The sequence below is a fragment of the Phoca vitulina genome, unplaced genomic scaffold, assembly GCF_004348235.1.
Source record: "Phoca vitulina isolate PV1807 unplaced genomic scaffold, GSC_HSeal_1.0 scaffold102, whole genome shotgun sequence".
Classification (NCBI taxonomy): Eukaryota; Metazoa; Chordata; class Mammalia; order Carnivora; family Phocidae; genus Phoca; species Phoca vitulina.
Genome location: NW_022589805.1, coordinates 590,205 through 601,565, shown reverse-complemented (window position 1 = coordinate 601,565; position 11,361 = coordinate 590,205). Strand labels below are relative to the sequence as shown.

The window sequence follows — 11,361 nt, the reverse complement described above, 5'->3', positions numbered from 1 at the left end:
CTTACAGACCTGGAGGCAACCTGTTTGGATGGTTGGAGAAAGCAGTTGCCTCTTTCCCGTATCTGTTGAGTATTAGGCAGTAGTATGCTTTCTGGGAGTCAAGGAGAAGGGACCCAGGGCCTACCAGCGACTCCCCTCCAGGTCTTGGCATTAGGAGAACGCAGTTAACCTTTTTTGGTAGCATTCTTCCTCACGTATGATGATTCCATTTTCTTAACCCATCGCCTTCCCCAGTATCTTTCCCAGCTAGAAGCCCCTTGAAGACACAGATGGTGCATCATTGGACACCCAGGGCTTAATGCACAGCGCCGGGCACATTATCCCCAATTCCAAGGGTTTATGGAATGACTTACACCCTAACCTGGAAATTGAGGAGGCTTTGGCAGGTTACAGGCTTCATCAACAGGGAATGTTGTCCAACTGCTTCCAGGAGACATACGGGAGAGAAGGAGGGAGGTCGGCATGATCTAAAATCATGCTCGTGTCTAAAAATCTGACATAACTAATTAATTTACAAATGCCAAAGTCACCACAAGTGGTGGGTGGACTAAAATGATTACAGGAGGAGAGGAAAAGCACAGATAGATCTTTCCGATTACTGAAGGAAACCAGCAAGTGGGGAGTGAAGGGTTGCATTAAATTTTGGGGGGAATGTAAATTGTCAGCACCTTCTCCAAGGGCTTCAGGTCCCAGGCGGTGGGTTGGCATGTGAGATGCTGGGGTACGTGAGGGGCTACCATGAGGCTTAGAGAGGGTGGTGCCAAGGCTTATCAGGGCACCATGGCCTCTGGGGTCAGACCTGGTTTTGAATCTGAGCTCAGTTCCTAGACTTTGTGTGACTTGGGACACGTTGCTTATCAGTCCCCAGTTTCACATCTCTAAAATAGGGAAAATCACATGTACCTCAGAGGGTTGCGGTAAGAACCAAATAGGTCACAAGTGAAAGCGTCCAGTGGTTTCTGGCACTTACGACACGTTCAGTCAGTGTAAGTTTACTATTATTATCTCTCTTACTGGCTTGTGCAATGTACACCACTGCATCTCCGTTTCTTTGTCTGTAAAAAACAGAATACATCAGAGTTGTTTGGCACATAGTTGATGATCAGTAAAGGTTTTATTTATAACTTTTTCTGACTTTTTGTTTGGAAACAATTTTAGACTTGAAGTTGCAAAAATACTAAAGCGTTCTCCTTCACTCTACAGCAGGCTTCCCCTAATGTTAACATTGTCTGTAATCATAGTCCATTGATGAATCCAGGAAATTTACACCGGCAAGAGGCAATGCCATTCACTAAAGTGCAGACCTCTTCGAATTCTCCCAAATGCTCTTTCCTGTCCCAGTTTCCATACCAGGATCCCGTGTTCTGTTTAGTCCAATTTTTGACAGTTCCTCGCTTTTTGTCTTTCACGACCTTGACACTTTTGACCAGTACTGGCCAATTACTTGGAAGAGATATTTCTCAATTTGGGTTCGCCTGATGTTTTCTGGTGATTAGATCAAGGTTATGTACTTTTGGCAGGAATACCAGTCATGATGTTGTGTTACTTTTGTTTTGTTTTTCTTTTATCTTTATCACGGTAAAATACACATAACATGCAACTTACCACTTTAAACTATTTTAAAGTGTACAATTCAGTGGCATTTAGTACATTCACAGTGTTGTGCACCCACCACGTCCATCTAGTTCCATCACCCCCAAAAGCAACGCCTTCCCAACAGCCGCAATCCCCATTCCCAGCGCCCCCAGCCCCTGAAAATCACCTGTCTGCTTTCTGTCTATGGATGTGCCTATTCTGGACATTTCATGGAAATGAAATCATACAATATGTGGTCTTTCCTGACTGGCTCTTTTTCACTTAGTATCATGTTTTCAAGTTTCATCCCCGTTCCTTCATGGATTAGTACTTCATTCCTTTTTATGGCTGAATAATATTCCATTATGTGGACAGGCGACATTTTATTTTATTTTCTAAATCAACTGTGAAGCCTGGCGTGGGCCCCAGGGCTGGGCCTGGAAAGTGAGGGGAGGAGGAAGGAGACCCTTGTGACTGGCAGGAGGTATTAAGTATGAGGGGAAGGGCCAGGATTGGTGCACGGGGGAGTGGAGAGTATGTATGGGGACTGTACGACACATTGCAGACAACACTCAGGGAGGCCCCCGTGGGGCTGCCCTATGGATAGCAGACTCCTGTGAAAGTTTCATTTGTGGGCAGGTAAAAGCAGTTGTAGCAGATGGCCCAGGCACGGGAAAGGCAAGTCTCTGGGGCTGGAAGAGCAGGCCTGTGGGGGCCGAGGCACCAGAGGCTGGGGCTCCGACTGCGGTGGTTGCGGCGAGCACGCTCAGGGAAGGGCTTGTGCCCCCGGGGCCCGTGCTCATTGCTTAGAGAGGAAGCGGTGCCTCCCTTTCGGCAAATGCAATAGTTGCAAACTTGCATGTATTAAAAAAAGGTGTGCTGACAGGCAAACATTTTCGTTTCCTAAACGTCGCACCCGGGCTGCTCCTTAACTAGCAGTAACCACTGGTTTTCCTCGAGCGGGTCTGGGGGCCTGAGGCGGGAGGAAAACGGGTCTCGCAGAACCCCGTCACCTCCGCAGTCCCCGCAGCCCCGCAGCCCCCGCACGTCCCTCAGCCCAACAGTGCATGCAGTGGTGGTCGGGGCACCGCGCCGCCGGGGGCGGCGGGCGGAGGACTGAGGGCGGAGCTGCAGCTGGCCCGCCCCGCCCCCGCCCTGCGGCCGCGCCAGCCCGGCGCGCGCACCGTGCGCGTGCCCGGGGTCCGGCGGCGGCGTGCGCGGGCCGCGCGTGCGCGCTGCGGCGGGGCGAGGGGAGGCGCGGGCGAGTCTGTCAGTGACAGCGGGAGGGGGAGGGGGACGGGGCCGGAGATGGTGGCGGCGGCGGCGGCGGCTGTGGCGGCTCTTCCGACATGAGGCAGCGGCAGCGGGAGGCACGGCGGCGGCCGCGGCCGCGGCGGCGTCGCTAGCTCGGGAGGCCGCCCCGGGCGTGGGCGGGCGGGCGTCCCGGGTCGGCGTCGCGGGAGCGGGCTCTGCGGCAGCGCCGCGCAGGGCGGCCGGCTGAGGGGCCCGCGCCCGCCGCGCCCTGCGCTCGTTGCCCGGCGTCTCCCGGGGCGCTGGGCATCCCCGCCCCGCTGGGTCGGCCCCGGAGGCTGGGAGCAGGCCCCGCTAGACGGGCCGCGCCGACGGGGGTGGCCGCAGCGCCGCGGGCTCCTCAGACTCGCGCCGGCGCCGGGGCCTCGCTGCCGCCCCTCACAGCCGGTCCGCAGCCTCCCGCGGGGCCGCCGGCCTTTGACGCAGGGGAGGCGCCGCTCGGCGCGGCATGAGGGGCCCGCCGCCGTCGGCGGGAGAGCTGTGCCGGCGAGAGCTGCTGGCGGCGTGAGAGGGCTCGGCTGGACTTGCCTCCACGGCCGCGGCGGCCGGAGCAGGCGAGTGCGCGGGTCCGGCGGCGCGGGGGGCCGAGGGGCGCCGCCGCCTCACCGGCCCCGGGCGGCCTCGGGGCGGGACGGTGGAAGCCCCGGTTAGACGTTAGCCGCAGCTTTCGGGAGCATGTGGTGCCTCTCCAAGTAGACCGCCGGGGCCACCGCCGAGCAAACCGGTGGAGCTCGTGGCCTTCAGGTGTGTGTACCTGTGTAGGAATCAGTGCCAGTGTAACTCTGGTTGTCTTCGCCGGTAGGTACCAGTGACCCCGGCCGGGAAGGTTCTGAGCGCTCGGCAACATGGCTTCCCCGCCCCACCAGCAGCTGCTGCAGCACCACAGCACCGAGGTGAGTTGTGACTCCAGCGGAGACAGCAACAGCGTGAGGGTCAAAATCAACCCCAAGCAGCTGTCCTCCAACAGCCACCCCAAGCACTGCAAGTACAGCATCTCCTCCAGCTGTAGCAGCTCTGGGGACTCAGGGGGCGTCCCCCGGAGAGTGGGCGCTGGAGGCCGCCTGCGCAGGCAGAAGAAGCTGCCCCAGCTGTTCGAGAGGGCCTCTAGCCGGTGGTGGGACCCCAAGTTCGACTCGGTGAACCTGGAGGAGGCTTGCATGGAGCGCTGCTTCCCGCAGACCCAGCGCCGCTTCCGGTATGCGCTCTTCTACATCGGCTTCGCCTGCCTTCTGTGGAGCATCTATTTTGGGGTCCACATGCGGTCCAGACTGATTGTCATGGTAGCCCCAGCTCTGTGCATCCTCGTAGTGTGTGTGGGCTTTTTTCTGTTTACCTTCACCAAGCTGTATGCCCGGCATTACGTGTGGACCTCTCTGGCTCTCACCCTCCTGGTGTTCGCCCTGACCCTGGCCGCCCAGTTTCAGGTTTTGACGCCTCTCTCAGGACGTGTTGACAGCTCCAATCATACCCTCGCAGCCAAGCCCACAGACACTTGCTTATCTCAAGTGGGGAGCTTTTCCATGTGCATCGAAGTGCTCTTTTTGCTCTACACCGTCATGCACTTACCTTTGTACTTGAGCTTGTTTCTGGGAGTGGTCTATTCTGTTCTCTTTGAGACGTTTGGCTATCATTTCCGAGACAAAGACTGCTTTCCCCCACCTGGAGCAGGGGTGCCACACTGGGAGCTGCTGAGCCGAGCCCTGCTCCATGTCTGCATCCACGCCATTGGGATCCACCTATTTATCATGTCCCAGGTGAGATCTAGGAGCACCTTTCTCAAGGTGGGACAGTCAATTATGCACGGAAAGGATCTGGAAGTGGAAAAAGCCCTGAAAGAGAGGATGATTCATTCTGTGATGCCAAGAATCATAGCTGATGACCTGATGAAACAGGGGGATGAGGAGAGCGAGAATTCAGTCAAAAGACATGCCACCTCGAGCCCCAAGAACAGGAAGAAAAAGTCTTCCATACAGAAAGCCCCTATAGCATTCCGCCCTTTCAAAATGCAGCAGATCGAAGAAGTCAGTATTTTATTTGCAGATATCGTGGGCTTCACCAAGATGAGTGCCAATAAGTCTGCTCACGCATTGGTGGGTCTCCTCAATGATCTGTTTGGTCGCTTCGACCAGTTGTGTGAAGAGACCAAGTGTGAGAAAATCAGTACCCTGGGAGACTGCTACTATTGTGTGGCGGGGTGTCCAGAGCCCCGGGCTGACCATGCCTACTGCTGCATTGAGATGGGCTTGGGCATGATCAGAGCTATCGAGCAGTTCTGCCAGGAGAAGAAAGAGATGGTGAACATGCGTGTCGGGGTTCACACGGGGACTGTCCTCTGTGGCATCTTGGGCATGAGGAGGTTCAAATTCGATGTGTGGTCCAATGATGTGAACTTGGCCAATCTCATGGAGCAGCTGGGAGTGGCGGGCAAAGTTCACATTTCCGAGGCCACAGCAAAATACCTAGACGATCGGTACGAAATGGAAGATGGGAAAGTTACTGAACGCCTTGGCCAGAGCGTTGTTGCTGATCAGTTGAAAGGTATGTGCATTTCTTTGCCTCGTCATCTCCCTCCCCAGTCCTGTTTGTGTTGAGGAAAATAAAAACCAAACAGTTTTTTTCTAGTGTCAGTATCTGGAGGCAGATCAGTTGTCTCAGGACACCTCACCATGGGGGCATCTCAGGGCTGGTGAGACTTTTCCTCTGGTGAGTCAAGTATCACAGATCTGTTCACACTGTGACAATGCTGACCTAGATGAGACCTTTAGGAGGAAGGAGAACCTTGGAAATGCGTATCCTGCCAGTCAGCTGTTACTGTTTCTGAAATCCTGGGGGCAGGTCCGATGAATGTATGGGGAGTCGGAGCCTGTTAGCAGGCAGAACTTTGAAGTACTTTAACAGATTGTCTTTGGTTGCCCCTAAATCCCATCAAAACATTTCTCTATGCCTTTTTCCAGAACTGTGAAGAATAAAACCTTTCTCGCCTTGAGGCCTCACTTTGCTGGAATAAGGAAGTTGGCTTAACCCTGCAGGACTCTTGAGAATTAGATGGAATTGTATACTCCCAAGTACACACTGCCTTTGCCTAGGTCTCTTTTTTTAAAATGTATTTTCAGCTTTCAAGTTTCATTTTTATCGTGATATTTGTCTTATAGACTGCAGCGTTTTAGAAATACACCTGAAATACACCCGGAGCAGTATTTAGACCCCCTATTCCCAACCCCTTGGATTTGTATCTTGTCTCTTATCTTGGTCTTAAGCAATTACTGCTGTTCTTGATATTTTCAGTGGGCTTCTTTGGTTTTTCTTATTTTCACATAGGACAAAAATTTTTGAGGCCTGGAAAGTGATGTATAAGCAAGTGGGACCCAAAGTAAGGATTCTAAATACCTAACACCCATCCTATCCCCTTTTTAAAAACAGTCCTTATGTTTTACTAAAATCTTCTGGGTTGGAGGGGGGACATCTATTTTGGAAGTATGTAGAGAAAATAATATTGATTCTTAAAAGCCAAAGTTTGTAAAGCTTATTGTGTTCTGTGGTGCCCACACGTTGCATGATTACACAGTAAAAAGCTCCAGGAAAAAGAGTTTGTCGGGGGAAGGAACAGCTTAAGTCAGAGATGAGAGAATTAATACTGTAAATCAGAGACAGTAAGTGGTTGAGTGTGGGGGCCTGAATAGGTTGTCAGGCTTGACATCATTCTATATGCTCAATTGATACTTCATTTCTCTCCTTGTGATTGGAGTTCCCCGTGTCATTTACTTGTTATTCGGTGAGAGCACTTTATCCTTCTCCTGACTTTTCTTTATTAATTTTGCTAGGAGTTGAAGAATTTATGGATGTAGTAGAAAACTATTTTCACCTGATACTTCCCTCTGTCTAGAGAGCTGTAAATGTTACATTGAGGAGGTCAGAAACTACACTTTGCAGTTCACTTGAGAGATTCTGCCGTGGCGATTGTCTTTCCCTGTAGGAGGGTGACCCTTGCTCTCAGAGTCCTCAGAGTCTAAAGATGCCAGTGGAGTGTGGGGCAGATGTAATCCCTGCTTGACACTTTGGCATCTTTAAGATTTGAGTGTTGTAGGCTCAGTCCTCAGGGGTTGTGGGACAGATTCCAGAGAATTGAGCTGTGCTGTATGACATTATGACAAGGATAGCAGTTTTGTAAGTGGTAGTTTGAACAGTGTATTTCTTGAATATCAAAAATAAAAACAGATGTAACATAAAGTAGGTCTGGAAGTCACCAAGTCTTTGACTCTTTGGCAATACCCATTTTTTTAAATTTATGCGTAATTTTATTTTCAATTTCAGTTCAAGCCAGGGGTCTCAAAGACACTGACAAAATATGCTAGAATGGGTTTATTGATTTTTTTTTAACTTCAAATAGTGTAAATTTGGTAAGTTAGCTTTTTCTTTAAATTTGTGTAGTTGTATATTTAAGGTAAAAGTTTTACTACTGGATGGGAGGTAGAGAAAGATGGAAGGGTTAGCTGAAACGGTTATATTTTTATATGGTATTCCCTCATTTAACTGTTTCCCTGAGACCATGATTTTTGCTTTATTCAGCTGATTTTGAAAACCTTTGTGGACAGGACTCCAGTAATATAGGATGTCTATACAACTTCCTGCCTCTTTTTGAAGCTGCCCAGTTCTGTTCTCCTGTCATTGTACAAATCTGCTAAATTGAGAAGGTAGCACAGTTTGTAGAAAATCCTTTTTATACATGAGGTTAAGGTTATATATTTAAAATTTCCATACTTATCTGGCACAGGGGATACCATGATCATGAAGGCAGTTTTCCCAGGGTGATGCTTATCCATTGCACCCCAGATGTGCTGACCCCTGTGATTTCCCCAAATGTGGGAAACTCGACTGCATAATTTGTGGTAGTGGGGGACTGAGTTTGCACTCTCTCCTTTTTTAAAAAGATAAGTAAATAAAAAATAAATTTCTTTTAGCCTGTCTTAGGGTTTATGGAGATATTTTCTCTCTACAATGTTGGGCATCAGCCTTTGCCTCTCATCCCCTTTTCTTTCTTTTTTTTTTTTTTTTTTTAAAGATTTTTATTTATTTATTGAGAGAGAGAGAGAATGATAGAGAGAGAGCATGAGAGGGAGGAGGGTCAGAGGGAGAAGCAGACTCCCTGCCGAGCAGGGAGCCCAATGTGGGACTCGATCCAGGGACTCCAGGATCATGACCTGAGCCGAAGGCAGTCGCTTAACCAACTGAGCCACCCAGGCGCCCCTCTCATCCCCTTTTCTGACAACGGGGTTAAAAATACCCAGTAGAGGACTCTGTAGAAATGAGTATCAGTAGACTGGTCACTCCAGAACTAGCCTGGCAGCGTGAAAAGTAGCTACTGCTCTGTAATTTGTCTGAAAAGGTTTGTGGAAGGGTGGACTTTCATTATTTCTGCACATTCACTCACTCCTCGAAAAGCTTCATCGTGCTTCTATGTGCGCCCCATGCTGTGGATGAGCAGATGGAGTCCTGAAAGTTCCTGACCTCGGCGAGCTTACAGTTCTAAAGGTGATAGCATGTGCAGAGAGTCAGGAACACTGTATGGAGGTGCACATACTGAGGTGGATGTTGAGACCGGGCGGTGGCTCTCCAGGTAGATAAAAGAACATTCAGTGCAGTGGGAGGAACATGAGCAAAGGCTTGGGGTTGTTTTTCTTGGTGGGCTTTAAGTACAGTACTTCATGAGGACAAGGAAGGCTGTGGGTCACACGGGAAGGAGTTTATATTCGATCCTGTAGGTAATGGGGAGCCACTGATAGGCATTAGGCAGGAGGCTTAGGTGATCTAATTTGCAAGTTTAGAGGGCTTACTTTTTCAATTCTAGGGAGTGTCGGTTGGAAGGGTATGAGATGGGAGATTAGGGAGTCGTTTCAGTAAATCCCAGGCAGGGTAATGGCAGCCTTAAACAGGGTGACGACAGTGGCAATGGAGGTGGTGGGACAGATATGAGCAGTAGCAGGACAGACTTGATAAGAAGTAGAGTCAGATTTAAACAGACAGCTTGGGGGGTGAGAGGATAGATTGTCTGAATGGGAGATGGCCTTTCAAGGTTTCTGGAGTTGACGTTGGGGACAGTTTGCTGTCAGGAATGACTGAGACCTTTGAAGTTTCTGTGGTATGAATAGAGAATGCAGGATTGAGTTGCAGAATATGAAACAGTCCAGGAACCCCTGGCTTGTTCATTCATTCATTCATTCAGCAAGTAATTTATTTTGTGCTGGGCACAGTTCTAGGTGCTGGGGATACAGTAGTGAACAAAAGAGACAAAAATTCCTGCCCTCATGGTATGTTGTCATGCACTGAAAGTTCTCAGACACCAGTCTGAGCAGCCATGCAGGGCTGCCTCTGCAAGGGAGAGCAGCAGTGGTATTCTGTTCTAATAGGGCAGTCAGACAGTAAACAAATAAATGAAATATAAAATTTATTTTGCATTAAGCTTTAAGGAGAAAACATAAAGCAAAAAGGAGGATTTGCAGTCTGTGTGTATGTGTGTGAAATTTTAGATAGGGTGGCCAGTCACTGAGAGAGAAGGTTGAAGGAATTTTCAGCACAGGACTAGGATTTTGGAAATGATCAAAAAACTAAGAGGCAATTATTATTAAAGATAGGGAGAAATAGTGTGATATGAGTGATGGGAAGAAGCATCCTTTCACATCATTTGGGACAAACTACTGGGCCCAAAAGGGTACTGGCTGTTCTCTTCTGCGTTGGGCCACAAGCCAAAAAGGTGAGGAGGATTGTCTGGAACTGTTGTTTTTTTCCTGTCATAGGTAGAGTCACAAAGACAGAAGGTGAAACTGTCAGAAGATATCTATAAATGTCTTATATTCCCCTCTGAAACATTAGGAAGCTGAAACAGGGTGCGCAGTCACTCCAAATTGACCGCAACAACCATGTCTTTATAAAGGGAATATCTGGTAGCTATTGCCAACCTTTTAGGCTCATGAGCAACTGGGGAAAGATCTGCTGATGTGCATTGGAGCAGATCGTCACCTGCTGGCCACAGCGACCAAGACCTTCCCCAAGTGCTAATAGGTGGCACTTAGAAGAGTTCCTATCTAGCCCCCTGCTGGGGCCATTCCTCAAATTGACAGTGGCCTGAGGCACTCTGAGCTTTAGCCTTTACCAACTGCTGTCCCAAACTGGCAGTCTGGGCCCCCTAGTTCCCTGCCAGCTGGCAGCTAACAGCCCTACCCAAGCTTGGATAGCTTGTCCCCGCCTAAGCATGTACCCTTGCCACCCACTGGAGTGCTAGCCTACAGCTGACAGCTCAGTGCTTCCTCTAAAGTCCAGTCAAGAAATTCTGTGCTCACCTGCACCCTAGAACGGGCTGTCTCGTGCACTTTGAAACATAGCCTCTTGGATGGCAAGTGGCAGAGACAAGATGAAGCAGAATTTAGCTTGACAACCAAGATTGGAGACAACAAACAGCTGTGGAGTTGATGCTCAGGCAGCCCTTGGTGACAATGTATTCAGGCTTCTTCAGGCCAAATTACATGCCTTCCAGCAAGAAGCACACAGGTTAATTCTGAGGACCAGCTTTTGAGCAGAATTAGCCTTTGGCAAAGAAAGTTAAGGATATAGTTCGCAGAATGGCAGGTGGAATAAAGAAGGAAGGAAGGTAATCTTTTAAGTAGAATTAACTAAGAAAGGGAAAAATTAAAAAGAAGTAAATAGCATAAGTAACGAAATTTCAGGGACTAGCCGGCCTGGTTCAAATAATGATTGTGTTTCTGCCTCCTGGTCAGCGTCACCTGTGTACTTTGCTGTGGAGTAATAATCTTGAAAGAAAACATTGAATTTTCTCTCGTATGTACATGTGCCTAAATTTTCCTCTTTTTGGTTGGTGATTTCAGTATTGGTATTTCTGTTGGGATTCTTATAAGACAGTGATCATTAATCATTAGAATGCATGTCCCCTCTCCTGGTGGTGATAGGAGGCTGCTGACCACCAGAGGAGTGGCTGAATGGCTCCTCATTCATGTGACTCTTGGCATCATTTGTACTTTGCACATGAGACATCTGAAGACCTTTTTCCCAGAAGGAACTAGCATCCTTGGAGGGAATTTTATAAGGAGATGAGAGTTTTTGAAACAGGAAGGGCACTGCCATGTGAGGTCTAGACCGTCCACGCTAAGACGTTAATGCAGGATCGCAGTGAGGGAACTGAGTGCCTCACAGGCTGACCGGGGCTACCAGGCACAGAGCAGTGGGCAAAGGGCGGGAGTAGTCTTCCTCTAGGAAGGCTGGATAAGGCCGTGACATTCATTGGTCTTGCTCATGCCCTGGTAGACTGTATTGGCCAAGCCACCCCGTGGCCAACCTTGGGTCAGGTTTGGTGAAACTGTACTTTGTAAAACTTGCTTGCTCTTGTAAATCAGGTTTTTGTTTTCCCCCAGCATTTGCTGCATTGCACTTGTAGGAAAATGCCTGGCATGTGGCATGCATTCTCTG

General features: G+C 49.4%; 1 protein-coding gene and 1 non-coding gene across 3 annotated transcripts in view; both read left to right on the top strand.

Moving 5' to 3' along the window:
• Positions 1–3,226: 3,226 nt before the first annotated feature.
• Positions 3,227–11,361, top strand: part of ADCY9 (adenylate cyclase 9) — a 117,792-nt gene continuing 109,657 nt past the window's right edge. Inside the window, exons 1-2 of one of the 2 annotated variants that reach the window (XM_032397753.1) lie at positions 3,227–3,440; positions 3,689–5,424. In XM_032397753.1, the coding sequence (XP_032253644.1) occupies positions 3,732–5,424 (1,693 nt within the window). In that variant the 5' untranslated portion in view covers positions 3,227–3,440; positions 3,689–3,731. The other variant, XM_032397752.1, reaches the window with a different exon arrangement.
• On the top strand, positions 7,641–7,804 carry LOC116627827. Its single transcript, XR_004298544.1, has one exon. It is a non-coding gene; the product is annotated as a U1 spliceosomal RNA (small nuclear RNA).